This window comes from Octopus sinensis, linkage group LG11 (assembly GCF_006345805.1).
Source record: "Octopus sinensis linkage group LG11, ASM634580v1, whole genome shotgun sequence".
NCBI lineage: Eukaryota > Metazoa > Mollusca > Cephalopoda > Octopoda > Octopodidae > Octopus > Octopus sinensis.
In genome coordinates this window covers 52817858-52834315 of record NC_043007.1, presented here as the reverse complement: position 1 = coordinate 52834315, position 16458 = coordinate 52817858, and the positions used below count along the sequence as shown (strand labels likewise).

The 16458-nt window shown below is 36.0% G+C and overlaps 1 protein-coding gene across 1 annotated transcript in view; it reads left to right on the top strand.

Annotated features, from left to right (window-relative positions):
* The window catches only part of LOC115217636 (vacuolar protein sorting-associated protein 54), a gene marked incomplete at its 5' end in the record, with an annotated part of 299488 nt that overhangs the window by 179788 nt on the left and 103242 nt on the right, over positions 1 to 16458 (top strand). The window contains 2 exons of the mRNA XM_029787388.2: positions 2598 to 2680; positions 13005 to 13040. Coding sequence (XP_029643248.2) covers positions 2598 to 2680; positions 13005 to 13040 — 119 coding nt within the window. The remainder of the gene's footprint in view (positions 1 to 2597; positions 2681 to 13004; positions 13041 to 16458) is intronic.

The window sequence follows — 16458 nt, the reverse complement described above, 5'->3', positions numbered from 1 at the left end:
ATATTTTCACCCCTGCACACATTGCTGGTGCTGGACCTGTTGTTGATGTTGGAGATGGGGCTGTTGGTTGTGGCAATGGGGAGGTGGTAGTGGTGGCATCAGTAGTGTTATCACCACTGCTGGTTATTGAGAAGGCGCTGTTGCTATTAATAATGTTGCTGCTGCTATTGTTGCCTCTATAGCTGGTGATGGTATTGGACCTGTTGTTGTTGCTATAGTGGCTATCAGGTCTGCCACTGTGGAAGTTGTCACGTCTGACACCATGGATGTCAGGAAAGCTATTGGTAAGGCTGGTGTTGATGGTGATGCCGCTACTGCTGGCAATGCCACTATTATTGTTGTTAGTGATGCTGTCGTCACTGTGGCTGTGGTGGCAGTGCTGCTGGCTCTGTTCCCATGTCTATGGCTGCTATCGCCTCTGCCGGTGGTAATGGCATGGCTTGCAAGAACCTCGGCTTGATAGACAACCCCTTTGGTTTCGCAGTGGCCTCCTTCTCGGCAACTACTGGAACATTCTTCTTCCTGTGCCTTAGGTGTGATAACTAGAGTGCTCTTAATGTTGGTGGTACAGCTAAACAAGACCCTAACATATTTGTTGAAGATGGGCCCATACCTATGGGAGCTAGTGAAATGCTTGTCTATTTATTTAAGGAATAGTCTACCTACAGGTGTAATTGTGTTAAGGAGTAGGGGTGGGGGCCAAACCAAATCCTTAACTCCAAAATGTTTGCATTTTAGAAGATTCCTGCTAGTGTTTTGGAATCCACAAGGTGATGACACAGCCAGAAGCCGATAGGTAAGGCTGAAGGGAGACAATTGTTTATCTTTGTAATCTTTGGTGACCACATGGTGGTGGTGCAGCTAGAACTCGATGGCAAAGGAAGATAATCACTTATTGTTTACCTTTAGTGAGGCATTTCCCACTCCATTCTTTGATGAGGTTTTAGGCCAACAGGTCTGGGGTCTGACAATACATCATCCAACCCATGTCAACATGGACAACATACGTTAAATAATGATGATGATACACACACACACACACACATTACAGGCTTCCATTCAGTTTTCAACTATCAATTTCATTCACAAGGCACTTGTTGGCCCAAGGCTACAGAAGAAGACACTTGCCTAAAGGGTCAAGGGGTTGCGTAGTGTGATAGAACCCAGGATCACATAGTAATCAAGCAACTCTCTTAATCACAGTGTCTTCACATTGACACCGTTCCAATGTCAGTGATGATATGTATATTTACAACTTATGCAAGCTGTTCTGTTGTTGACGGTTTTAATGGGTGTATGTTGGTGGAATAAAAATACTTAACTTGTAAAACAAGTAAGGGTTGCAGACAGGAAGGATTTTCATCTGTTAAATACTATCTCAGTAATGCTCTTCCTAACCATGTAAACTTGCGAAGAGCAATAAATATGGGTAACTTTGGATGCATTATTTTTTTCATGCTCTTGAAAGAGTAATAACATATTATATTACTTATTCAAAGTTAAACTGCATTATCACAATTTTATATTGGTTTTAGTGTTAGGCTATCCATCACAATGTGGGATAGTGAGGATAATAGCCTGTCATTTTAGCTGCAGAATTTGCCACTCAGTTTTGTTTCAATAGTATATTTAGATGAATGTCTTACTATTCAGAGAGAATAAGAGAGTGGGTGATTAAAGCATAGGTTGAAGAAAGAAGTCAGTTGAAAGTCAATATTTTGCTATAATTCTTGAATACAATTACAAAATTCTCTTGAAATAAGTACTTATAAAATAAATTTGAGCTATTGCAATTCCTTATATGGAGCACTTTATTATTAAACATTTACATTTTTTCTTTCATTTGTACTGTATTATTAGAAATAAAAATTTTACTTACACTTTATGTGAGGGTGAGATAAAGTAGCAAGCACAGGCAACAATAACTTAGAGAGTGAGAATACGAGGTTAGAGTGTGAGAGAGTAAGAGTTGTAAGTATTATGCAAATGAAATTACAACCAGCATGTTGTTGTTCCATTAATTTTTCCAAATAATTTTTTTCAAGTAGCTGAAACAACCAGCATGTTGTTGTTCCATTAAGTTTGCTGTGTGCAAACCATTAACTTTGATTGGTCCTTGGTTTCATGTTGTGTGTTTCTGCCACTAACATCAGTGTAGTTGAGTGGTCTTCATCTGTTAAAATGCAGAAGTCTCCAAAATAACATCTGATATGGTAGCAGTGGCTGGCAAAGCCTATCCTGACGCAAGACCAAAGAGGAGATGAATGGATACATTTCACCCATCTCTACTATTGTTGCTCAGCATTCTTTCCTCTACTATTGTGCTGAATTCTTAGCCATATTGAATATTATATTTGAGAGACTTATGCATCTTAATAAGAATGAAGCCCACCCCCTGCTCACACATTTCTATTGATATTAATATAGCAGATACATGAAACTAAAGACTGACTAAAGTTTATGTGGCACAGAGATGATTGGTCTGGCATGATGAAATGCATGCTAATTGCAACATGAAGAAGGATATTCCCTTCAATACTCATCATATGATGGGTAACATTCTAGTATATATAATAATGTGTTGTTTTTTTTTGTAGTTTAATTCTAGATAGTGAGCGGTGGAAACAAGCTGATGTACCTGTTGAGTTTCAAGAAATGGTTGATAATATCAGTAAAACAGGTAACAATGTTAATATTTTGTAGTTTGCCTTAACTCTTTAACAACTTAATTATGAGAGAGAGAGAAATTCTATATCAGAGAACATGCAGAGAAATCTGTGTATGTGTCTGTTATTTACCATCATATGGGCTAGATATTTAGATATATATAACATTTATTTTGAAGTATCAAATAATAAGATTTTAAAGTTCAACTTATTTATTTTTGCATATTTTTAAATAAAGAAAAATTGAGAATGAGAAATATTATGTAAAAAAACACAAGAGAAAATCAGAAAGTAGAGTAGAAAGCACCTTTGCTAAGGTTCATAGGTGTATCAGACTGAAACTCTTTTGTTTATGTATCTAATTCTGAATAAACCCCTGTATATTATACATTACAGTCCAGGTTATAAAATATTTGTTTTGCTCCTGTTTTTTTTTTCCATACTACTATGAGTTGGAAAAATACATATTATTGAGGCAGTTGTTATGATAAAGAACACAGAATTCTGTCTGAGATTTTCAATAAAAATAGAAATAATACATTTCTAAATCTCTCAGAGAGATTTATACAGTAGTAACACGATAAAGTAGTATGTTGTCAACTTAATGTGACAGTCCCATGAAAGGGAAGAAAACTACTGCTATTTAGCCCTAGGAAGCACTGCTTCCTGTTGGCCTTGACACATTTCCTGTGTCCTTATGTTTACAAAGCCATGCTGTGTCCTTCTGTTTACAAAGCCATGCTGTGTCCTTATGTTTACAAGCCATGCTACTCCAGACTGATGATGGGCAATGACTCAAAAACTAGTCTTTGGATGCTGGCTTTGCTAGGTGGAGGTGCTTATCTCCTCCTTTGTAAACATAACAACACAGGAAATGTGTCATGGCCAGCAGGAAGCATTGATTCCTAGGGCTAAATAGCAGTAGTATTCTTCCCTTTCATGGGACTGTCACATTAAGTTGACAACATACCACCACTATATCTATTTTTATCATTGACAAAATAAAACTTTGCCTCCAGATAAATGAACCAAACTGCCAATGATATGGAAGCTTCAGTTGGTGTTGTAGGTGTTTCAAAAGACTTCTTGGTGTCAGAAGTTCTCATTGTTGATGCTGGAAATTGAGACTATGAAGTGTTCTTTAGATGTCAGGTCATCAATTGTTATGATAAAGAACACAGAATTCTGTTTGAGATTTTGAATAAAAAGATATTTGATATTTATTCACAAAATAAATGACATTGCTACAAATGACAAAGAAATTATGTTTACACTAATATGGTTCCAAGTTTATTGTTGCTGGACCAAGTATGATTGAAGTTGCTGTCATGAATTTCTTGAAGCTAACTGGTCATGGTGTGTTGCTGCTGCTTCTACTTTTTGTGTTGTGACAGTGCTCTGCTGCTGTTCACTGCTGTCTGCTATCTCCATGTGTTCTCTTCTCAAGTGTGACTTAAATGCACTGAATATATAGTAATGGTCTTGGCCAGAAAAAAGTGTGCCAAAGATGAAATTGTTATTCGATATGGTTTCACTTGAAATCTTGAATGGTCAGATTTTTTGATGGTGTTGGTTATATTTTAGAATTATGATGTGTGCAACATTAACTTTGTCCTCTGTGGTTGCGGAAGTTGTCTGTCCTGACTGGGGTTCATCTGTGACCTCAAAATGACCAGTCCAAAACTTTGATATCTAGATTTTCACTGTTGTGTAAGATGGGCAGCCATCCTTCAAGACTTCCTTCATCTTGCCATGGATTTCTGCTTCTCCTTTGCCTTGTTAAAAGAAGAATTTCATGACTGTCTGTGCTTCAATTTTACCAAAATCCACTGCAGGAGCTGCCATCATGCACTAAATCTACAAAAAGAAGAAATGTATATTGTTTACCATCATGATTTTTTTGCGTATGTTCTAAATAGCTGTCCTACTACCCCTGTAAAGGTTACAGCTCTACCCTTTTACAATACCCTTAAAGCCAGGGACTTTTCAGTACCCTCTCATAGTCCAAGGCATACATGTTATTCTTATTATGTCAATCTACATCACTAAAACCATTTTTGTGACTTTCAGTCTGCCAGACTTACACCATTTGTTGGATCGCCTCTAGTCAGGTCTTCTGGCAGGTGACATTCATTCTTCACATCACTACTGTTGTTGCTCAATGCAGGGTAGGCTTTGCTGGCCACTGTCATCATGCAGTAGACCAAACTCTATCACACACAAGACAAAACCCATTCAACCACGTTGAATTGGAAACATACAATATAAAAGTGAGGATCTACCAAAGCTAATAGAGAACAGAGATTCATGGTTCTGCTTGGTAAAATACATCTCAGCTGTGGTCACTCAAAGAGGAAGAATTGAATTTAACCTCAGAAAATGAACATAAATAGATACTTGTTGGTGATATTGTGTGCTTATGACTAGAGAATTGCATACTGTAAAATTATGAGTAGCTGAAAAAATAAAGTAATTTTGAATTATATCCTTCCTCAGTACTATTTAGTACAAATGTATCTAACTTGCAGATTGACATACAGTTTTACATAATTAAGAAAAGCCTTAATGAAGAAAGCTGTCATAAGTTCCAAGATGACTGTGTACTCCAAGAGGACAATTTTCAAAAACCTTACCTGCTTACTTTCCTATAATATTGTAATGTAAATAGAATGTAATTGAATGTTATGTGTGATTACATATACATAGATGCTCACAGTTATTAATTCTGAACCATAACCAATTCAAGTAATACTAATATTGATATGTTTACCAAGAGTATATTAGGTACAAACGGTCCAATGCAGTCTCTTATAGAGCAAGACCACTTCTATTGTCACCCATGACTTACACATTTGTTTTGTTTACTCTCTACTTGTCTTCATCTCAGTCACCATTTGTCTACCCACCCATGCTTGCTTTTATTTTGTTATTTCTCTCTCTCTCTCTCTCTCTCATCATACTTTTATCATACACTCCTTTAGTGAATGTAGACATCTTATGATAGTGAGTACTCTTTACATTTAGTGTATATAAGGCAATCCCACTCATGCTGGTGCCTTGGTGAACTCTCCAGCCACCCCTCCTTCCTCTCCAGAGAGACTTGTGAGCAAGCAGTGGAAAAGTAGAGTTGAGCTGATGATTTGAGAGCCTCTTTGGTGCCAAGAAAAAATGCACTTTGTTTGTGGTTGGTGGTAGGAAGGGCATACAGCCATGGAAATCAAACCATATGACATGAGCACCAGTCTATCACTCCTGAGAAATTATTTGAATTATGATGACTGAGCATCGAAAACAGACATGAAAATGGCAAAAAAAAATATACACAGGTGTTGTAAGAAGTTTGCTTCCCAGCCACATTGTTCTGGGTTCAGACCCACGGCATAGCATCTCGGGCAAGTGTTTTCTACTATAGCCTCAGGCTGACCAAGGTTTTGTGAGTGGATTTGGTAGACAGAAACTGAAAGAAGCCTATTGTACATATATGAGTGTGTTTGTTCCCTATCACTACTTGACAACCGTTGTTGATGTGTTTATGCCACCCACCATAACTTCACAGTTCAGCAAAAGAGATCAATAGAATAATTAAGTATCAGTGTTACAAAAAAATAAGGATGGGGTTGACTAAAAATTCTTCAACGCAGTACCCCAGCATGACCACAATCAAATGACTGGAACATGTAAAAGATATGATACATATATATGATATTATTTAATAAATACAGTATATGTTTTTATGTGCTTCTATTAGTTTTATGTAATGAAAGCATGCTGGACAGTATTTTTTAACATGTCTGGTGTCTCAGTGCAATCTTCAGGTGCTGCTCACATGGCATAACAAGCTAAAATAGGATGATAAGATGAGAGAAAAAGTGGGAAAAGGTGAGAGATATAAAAGGTGGAAGGTTTAAAGCCCAGAAAATAAAAAAGAAAACAGAAAGAAGCAAGGTAGGGATGGAAATTAGAGTCATTTTCCTTTAGACCAGGGATGTCCAACTCGCAGGCTGCATTGTGGCCCACTTAATATTTTCATGCAGCCCACTGGCAATTCAAATTCTAATTCTATGTGTTGTTTTCTAGTTATATTTTCATTTACTTTGATAATGTGTGATGAGAAAATTGTTCTCAGAGTATGCTATTTTGAATGGACCAATGAAAACCTCAATGGAGGGAGGTAAAATGAAGGTGGTCATGGGGTTTATGATGTAGAATGGCTGACTCTACATCATAGAATCAACCATTTTGCTGATGCATAATTAACAGCCATTGTTTCGGTTTCAAATCTTTTGTGATCGGATCTATATTGATTGTGTTATTTCCTAACGTTGTTTACAATGTCAGGTGATAGTGACTTCAGTGTTTCTAGTCTAGGCTGAGCCTAATGCTAATGCTTTATGCAGAAGAACCTATTTATCTTTTGTTTGTTTCTGATTTTCTGGAATATTAATATCAGCATGATTATGTAATAATTTTAATTGTCAATTTTAATAGCCCATTATCTGGTCATAGCATCTGATGCTAAAAAGGGAAAATTCTATGTCCTATGGACAGAAAAATATTTCGTAATTGAAACATGCAATAATATTATCTACCTCATATGTAATGATAAAATTGCTGTATGCAAGGAATATAATATTAAGTGTTACTATGCTGCCAAACATGAGTCTCAATATAATGAATTTAACGGAGAAAGAAGGAAAATGAAAATAGATGAATTGAAGAAGAGGCTTATTTCACAACAAAACAATTTCAAAAAACATGTTGGGCAAACTGGTACATGTACAAAAGTTAATTATTTAATAGCTGAAAGATTGGCTCGGAAGGGTAAGCCACTGATAGTTGGCAAATTGATAAAAGAATGTATTGTAATTGCTTTTAATGAATATTGTCTTGAGAAGGTGAACTTATTTAGAGAAACAAGTCTGTTGGATCAGACAATTAGTAGAAGAATTGATGACTTAGCTGACAGTATTGTGGGTACATTGCAGACTCAGTTATCTAAATGAGTTCTTTACAGTTTAGCATTGGATGAAAGTACTGATTAAAGTGACACTGCACAATTGGTTATTTTCATCAGAAGAATTGATGTCAATTTTAATATCATTGGAGAAATGTTGGATGAAGAGTACAACAAATGGCAGGGACATAAATGAGCATGTTAATTTATCATTAGAAAAGTTCAATGTTGATGGAAATAAAATTAATTTGATCATCAACAGCAACTATGTGCTCAAAAACTGAATATGAAACAGTTGATGACAGATATTGTGAACGTTGTTAATTTTTATCAGGTCTCAGGGCTTGAACCATCATACATTCAAAGCATACTTGGTAAAAGTTGGCAGTAAGTATGAAGACGTTATTTATTTCTCAAAAGTCAGATGGCTCAGTCAAGTAGCAACTTTGAAGAGATTTCAATTATTGTTGCCTGAAACATGCAAAACAAAAAGCAAAATGTAGATTTTTTAGCAAATGAAGAATGGTTGAATGTCCTTCTTAATAGATATCACTGAAATATAAGCTGAACTTAATTTGCATTTACAAGGAAAATACCAGTTATAGTGTTCAGTGTTTGAGCAAATAAGTTTTACTAAGAAATTAGAACTTATCATAACACAACTGAAAGGTGGAGAAATTGTACATTTTCAGAATTTATCTAAAAGACAAGAATTTCCTGTCAACTTTGAAAAATACACTAAATTATGTGAAGCTTTTACAACCAAATTCAGAAAGATAGAAACTGAACTAAAATTTAAGTGATGCTATATTGCCAACTTAATATGGCAGCCCCATGAAAGGGAAGAATGATACTTTTATTTAGCTCTAGGAAATACTGTTTACAGTTGGCCATGACACATTTTCTGTCTTTATGTTTTCAAAGGGGGGAGATAAGTGTAAGGACACAGAAAATGTGTCATGGCCAACTGAAAATGGTGTTTCCTAGGGCTAAATAGCTGTAGCATTCTTCCCTTTCATGGGGCTGCCACATTAAGTTGGCAACATACCATCACTTTATCGTGCTGCTACTGTATAAATCTCTGAGAAATTTAGAAATGTGATATTTCTATGAACTAAAATTGTTGAGTGATCCATTTTCATTTGTTTATGTGGAAGTACCAGCCAAATACTAGCTAGATTCACAGTAGAGAATCTTTGAAAACTTATCATAGAGAACATGCCCTTCTTGACTTTTACAAGAAATTGCATTCTTTCAATGAATTTGATCAAATTACCAATTTAGCTAGAAAACTATCATGCATGTGGGGTAGTACATACTGCTGTGAACAATTCTTTGCATGTATGAAAAACATCAAAACTACTGAAAGAAATAGGCTGGGTGATTGCCATTTAACTAACATTCTTAGAGTAAAGAATAATACCATAAAAGCAGATACTAAGAATATCATAACAGGAAAGGAATGCCAAAAATCACATTGAATTTATTTTGTATAAGTGCAATTTCATTTTTACTGTCAATAGCACATTATTTTGTCTTTATATTTCATCATCATCATCGTTTAATGTCCGTTTTCCATGCTAGCATGGGTTGGACGGTTTGACCAGGGTCTGGGAAGCCAACTTTTTAAAAGTTTATATTTAAGTACCTTTGAACCCCGGTGAATATACATAAATTTTTTATTTGGCCCACTAGAAAAAAGGTTGGACACCCTTGCCTTAGATCATAAAATATAAGGCTGAAAAGATAGTGGCCTCATCTCTGCAGTTCAGCTGTTCAATCTGGAGAGGATGGTACTTTCCAATTCATCAACAGGAACTTTGCTATATGCTTACAACCACTGAAAATTTTGGATCTAAAATTCAGCAGTGTGTTTAGAGTTCTTAGATCTGAAAAGGATCTGAGTTCTTTCAACTATGCATAGCTTGTATCTTTTTTTATCTGTTAACATATAGTGTGAACTATTTTCCACTTTATCGTTTGTGGTATGGTATTCAACTTCAAACTCCATATGTGGCCAGCCAACTTAGTAGCTTTACTTTTATCCTTGTGTCAGAAGGAAGATATATAATTACCATAGTAATTTTTGAAGTCACCTTCACATAGTTCAATATAGCTCTTCTTATTGATTGCATTATCATCTAGCCTTGTTGTAACTTCTGCCTCATATATGACAGATTTAATCGTACATTTCTTGTTAAGTGGACAGGTTCCTGAGTCTCAACAGTTACAACTGGGAGTGGTGTTGTTCATGTGTAATGATGCTTTTCATATTGGGGCAGCAGGTATATAATAATTTCACTGAGCACCTGTTAAATATTTACCTGTACCTGTGATTTTCTGGAAAAGGTTTGTCTAGGAGAGACAAGAATCTTTTACTTACATTGGTTTTTACATTAAGAGAAGGTGGGGAACCAAATTATTTTCCTTCGTCTATTTTTTAGGTTTATTATTATTCCTATTATTAGTTACAGAGTATCTTAAATTATCTTCCTCTAAAGAAATTTTCAAGAAGGTAACCCCCAAACTACAACAGTGCCCTAGTCTATAGTGGCTTTAAAGATAAATTAATATGTAACCCCTCTATCAATAATATTACAATAAAGCACTTAGTTTTAAAATAATTTGGTTCATAATATCCAACAATCAGACATCAGTAAATATAAGTAGAATACACATCCAAGGTAAACCCTCATGTTTGACAAATAGATCCAAATATCCTTTAGAAGAATTTTGAGAAATTCAGAGTATTTGACAACAAAAAATATGTATTGAGAAAATGACATCTTTATTATAGAATTCACCTTATAAAGCTGGGTGGAATCGCTGTTTGCAGGGGAAGGATGGGTCTCCAAGGGTGTGGGTGGGTTATATTGTACTTACCTGTTTATCATATATTGTACTTGCCTGTTTATCATCAGTCTAGCTAGACACACATGGCCATTGATTTGTTGATAAATTTATCACCTTACCACACAATTTCTTTATCTCTTTAAGTCTATAACAATATTTTTTATCTCTAGATTTTAGATTCTCTCACTTTCCGTCTCCATGGGTTTTTTTCCCCCTGTTTGGTTTCTGCTGGTCACTCATATGTACCTGTTTAAATGTGTATTAACATACATAATTTCTGTATATTTTTGTATGCATATGATTAGTTATTTATATACAGGTTCATTATGCACCTGTGTTTATACATATAATTATTTAAATCTACATATTTCTAAGAGTTGCTTCTATTCCTCAAACTCTATACCTTATTTCTTGTGTATTTTTATCTTTGCTAATGGTAGTCTTTTCCATGTTTTTAAATGTTTTTCAAATAAACATTCACTTAATTCTAGAGGCTCCCAGGAATCTATAAGATGATGCACAAGCTTTTATCTCTGAGTGCACTTCATCCTATAGCAGAAACAGCTGTTCCTTTGTCATTTCTTTAATTTCATATTACTCTCTGTACTTGCCTAATGCTTTATTCTAGAGCCTATGTATATTGAGTTCTAAAAGAAAGTTATTAGTATCACTATACCTAAACAAAATCTTAAAATATGTGTGTGTTTTTGTGTTAGTTCATATTTTCCTTGTTGTCATGTATGTTCACCTGTTGTAAGCAATGGGCTTTGCTGACTGTTGCTTGCTTGCATTCCACTGTGAATGCATGTCTGGACTTCTTGGCATGTCTTGATATGTTGTACAATCTTTTTAATGAAAAACCTCATCCATTGTTGTTCGTTTCCAGTTCTCTGCATAAATATGGCCTGGGTGTTTGTTGCTCAATAGATATTATAACCTCAATTAGAATATATAACTTCAATTAGAATATTATAACCTCAATTAGAAACAACATAGGCTAGTAATTAGAAGGACATTGAGCCATAAAACTTTGTCCTAACATAACTCTCATTTGACCTATGCTAGCATGGAAATGTAAATGTTAAAGCAAAGATGATGTGACATATTAATGTTTTTCTCCCCACTCTCTCTGTCTGAGGTTTTGTTTATATAACATTTTTATGTTTCTCTCTTTCCTTGCTTTGTATGTTTTCATGTGTATGTACTTATCTTCAGCATCAAATAGTTCATTGCCATAAAAATCATAACTGAAATAGGTTTAGCATCTTACAGCTGTTCCAGATGTTTGGCATTCAAACAGTTGCTTCCAGTTGCCCCATTCTAACTGCTGAAGTATTAATGATGCCAAGAAAAAACAAAACATGATGTCATTGTCATCATTTATCATTTGTCTTCCATGCATGGGTAGGATGGTTGATGGGAGCCAGTCAGGTAGAAGACTACCCCAGGCTACTGTGTCTGTTTTGGCAGGGTTTTTATAGTTGAATGCCCTTTCTAACCACTCCACAGTTGCGCTTTGTCAGTCATGCACATTAATGTTGCAAATCCAACAGAGTATTACCGTCATTCCTCTCCAGTCTATGCATGTCCTCCACATTCAGAGCCCATGTCTCACTACAATGGAGTATAGCCTTTCACACACAAACATCATACAATCTATCTTTCACTCTGAGAGTCCTGTTGTTGCCAACTGAGATAGTAGCTCTCTGAACTTCCTCCATCCTATTCTCATCCACCACCATTACTAATTTGATCACCTAAGTAGCAGAAACTATCTACTACCTCAAGAGGGCCTCCTGGGCAGTTGAGAAAGTCTAAGCCCTGTGAGCTCTTAGTGCTTATTGTTCCTGCACGTCTGCCACACACGAAAGCAACCTTATCTGTTAACTTACCTACACTTCCACTGCATCTCTTATGTGTCTATAGTTTACACTTGGTGCAGCAAATAGAATTACTTACCACCCCTTTCCTACATATTGAGCAGGGCCATTTTCCTGATGGAAAGAGAGTCTTATCTGCTTTCTTGCTAACAACAACTTTAGCCTTTGCTAAGTTAACTTTAAGGCCCTTTGATTCCAGGTTTTGCTTCCAAACTTCTCCAATTCTGCTTCAGATTCTGCAATAAGAGTGAGGTCATCTGCATATAGCAGTTCCCATGGGCATCCAGTTTAGAATTTCTCAGTCATGGCCTGGAGAACTATGATGAATAGGAGTGACTAAGAACTGATCCCTGGTGAACTCCAACTTGTTTGCTAAATTCATCACTGTATTCAAGTTCGACTCTCACCTTACTGACAGCGTCACTGTACATGGCTTGTACGGCTGTAACAAGCCACTCCTCTACTCTTAGCTTCCTTAGAGACCACCAGGAAATTCATTGCTCCTGAATTTTATATGGCAATGAGAAATCTCTTATACAGTATGCAGGAAAATTTTCCTTTTTGTTACTTGTAAAAGTTGTAACTGTGGATTATCTGTATGTCAAATATATTTTAATTAGAATATATTTATTTTGATTTTTTCACTTTCAGGAAAAATGCAACTCCCAGAAAAAAGAATTGACTTAAGTAAGTTGGGTTTTTTCCTTTCATTTTTACATTCTGACCCCTCTATTTATGTTACAATCGACTCTGACTCCAACTCTTCTATTTGCAATTAGACTTATTTCTTATATCAGCTGAGAACACAACATACATAGCCAATGTGAACTTTTTAGGTTACTTTTTAGCACACACCCCTGTCCTGTTTAGGTTTGAGTTTACAGGTTATAGCTATGACATTGTAGCTTTTATTTCACATTATTTATTAGATAAGTTACAAACAGTTAAGCATAAGGTAATGCTTCAAAAAAATTTTTTAAATGTTGTTTTTATCAAAAGGCTTTAAAAGTGAAATGGTTCAAAAGAAAATCAGAAATATTTTTGTTTACCAATAAACTTAATTAGATATATAACCTCTTTTGCGATGAAAGCATTGTTTGAATACAAAAATTTAAGTGGATATATTATGAAAGTGTACATTAAATGAAATATTGTGTTGTAAAATTATGAAAAATTTATCCCTTACACTGAAGAATGTTAAATCAAAAGATCCAAATTCAAAATTGATTTGACAAGGTGTTAGTGGATATAATATGTGTCAAGGGGGACAATTGTTATAGGAGGAGTGGGTAGGGAGTTGGGATGTGGGATGTGCTTGACAGAGCAATATAGGTGTAGGGACAGTGCCCAGAACATGGGTAAGGGTAATAGATAGGAAAAAGAAATGTGGGAATTACTAAACCCAACATGAGTGGGCTGGTAGATGGTGTGGGAAATACTTGTGCTCAGCTTGTATGGAAGAGGGTTGGTAGAGAGATGAGATGTGACAAATGCTTGATAGGGTGTAGGGACACCGTCCATCATGTTATCCAAGCATAGAAAAATGCTTTTAGGACATATTTTCTGTTATGTGTAGGTCATCTCAAGCACAGCAAATTGCCAATCATCTTGATCCTCTATCATTTCCTCCATGCGGTTCAATATCTCGAGCCCTCACTACTTCATTCCATGTCTTTCTGGGTCTCCTCTTATCATCCAGTTTAAGCAACTAACACTTTTTTATGCAGCTGTTCTCATCCATATGCATCACATGACCAAAGCAGTGCAGTTTTCTCTCTTGTAAACTACATCTGATACCACTTATGCATAATTTTTCCGCTCAGTGCATTAGCACTTCAGCATATATTCACACCAATATGGCACATTCAATGCAGCATACGAGCTTCATTCCTCTCTAGTCTTTATTTGTCCTCTGCACTCACTACCATATCTCACTACTATGTAGCATTGAAGTTCATATTCAAGCATCATACTGGCTGACGTTCACCCTGCAACTTTTGTTGCTAGATGGAGTAATAGCTCTCTGAATTTTCTCCATCCTGTTCTTATTCTAGCAACTGTTCTTTTGGATAATCCTTCACCACCAGGTAGCAGAAACTATCTACCACCACCAGGTAGCAGAAACTATCTACCACCATCAGGGAGCCTCTGGAGCAGAGTTTCTCAACTGAGGCCCACATAGACCGCCAGGGGTCCACAGAAGCTTTAAGGTGGACCACGAGTAAAAAATTGTAATTTGTGGGTCCATATATAAATTTTGTTTACTAGGGGAGGTACCTGTATTTATTGAAATTTTCAAGATTTGTATTTGGAATTTATTCTCTATATTATAAATCTGAAATGCGAAAAGTTTGTTTGTTTGTCTGGTTTTGGCATTGGAACGGGTGAAAGGGCACTAGATCCTGTGGGATACGCTCCAAAATTTACAGGGACATGTAAAAAGAGGTGAGGATGTGAGTGGACTAGGATAGAAATCCCTATCTCAAAAGCTGTGGTTACTAGGCCAAAAAAACCCACACTTTGACAAGTGTTTGTCGTTTCTCTCTTTCTCTTATCTGCCTGTTTTCAGCCGTCTCTCTCTCTCTCTTTCCTCCCTTCCCTTCTCTTTCTCTCTATAACGACATTTGACAGCTACTACTATCTTTTCCCCGCCGCTTTTGTCAGTGCTGTCACTCTTTCTCCCACATAATCTGTCTGTCTGTCTCTCTCTCTCTACATCTGTCTGCATTCATAGAGAGAATAATTATTGCCACCACCACCACACAATCATGAGAACAAATATTATGAATTGCCGTTTCTCTTTCGCACACCTGCCCCTCTTCCTCCATCTCTCTCACTTTCTTCCCTTCACTTTCGATCTATAACAACGTTTGACAACTTCCACTCTCTTTCTCCCGCCACCTTCGCCAGCTCTGTCACTCTTTCTCTCCCTCTCTTTCTCTGTATGTCTGTCTGCATTCATAGAGAAAATTATTATCGCCACCACCACCACCACACAATCATGAGAACAAATATTATGAATCAGATATTTATTGGGTTAATTTATATATGTGTGTGTGTATCTTTATATATATAAAACTGAGAATGTGTGTCTATCTGTCTGTGTGTTTCCCTAAAACTTGAGAACTACACAACCAATTTCATTCAAATTTTACACATGTCTTACTTAGGGTCCATGTAGTTTCATAGGCAAAAAAAATGTTCAACTTCTTGCCTAGAGCGAGCCCATAGCAATATCATATCTTCTCCACTATTTCAGTATTACGTGTTAAAAGTGAAACAAAAACGTTTCTCTATTTTATGTCAGATGCTTTCACTTTAACAATAAAAATAATAATAACAATTGAATTATATGTAGTAAGTAATAATTAAAATCAAACTAAAGTATAATATAATCGTAACATAACAAAAGTAAAAATAGCAATTGGTATAAATTTGCATCTATGATTTGAACTTGAATAAGTGGTTTCACATGAATGGAAATAAATTAAAAATAAAATTAGCGTGCAGAAATGGAATAGTCCAGATGTATAATAAAAAATTAAATTAAAGAAAAGACTATTGTCTATAAAGTATACAATGTAGAGAAAAAAGATTTGAACACATGGAGGAAAGCTATGTGTGTTGTTATCTGTGACTAGACGGTGATATTTTTTCTGTGTAAATTGATTTGATATCGCGCGAGGCGTTTGCCTCCACGTGTGGAAACCTTCCGAAGAAGGTGAATTGACCCTCTAGTCATGGCGACTTACGCGGGGGTCACCGGGAAAAATAACGATTCGTCGATAGTCATAAAGGAGGTTTTCTTTGAGAAAGAGAAACTCAAAGAATATGAAAAGCTCTTCAAAAGGGAGGGTGATAGCGTGAAGCTAATCCCCCCCGCGAAAGCAAAAGAGGATAAAGAAAGCAAGACGGTGACATACAGAACCCAAGACAAAAATATACGAAGAAACTGGCAAGAGTGGAGATAGACGAAATTGAAAAATGTCTGGGAGACATAATGGGGAAAATAACCTACGTGAGTAGAGGCAAGAAATTTGGTACAGTGGAGGTGAGATGTGCAACGGAAGAAATTGCGGCCCCTCTGGCTACCACCGTACTAAGA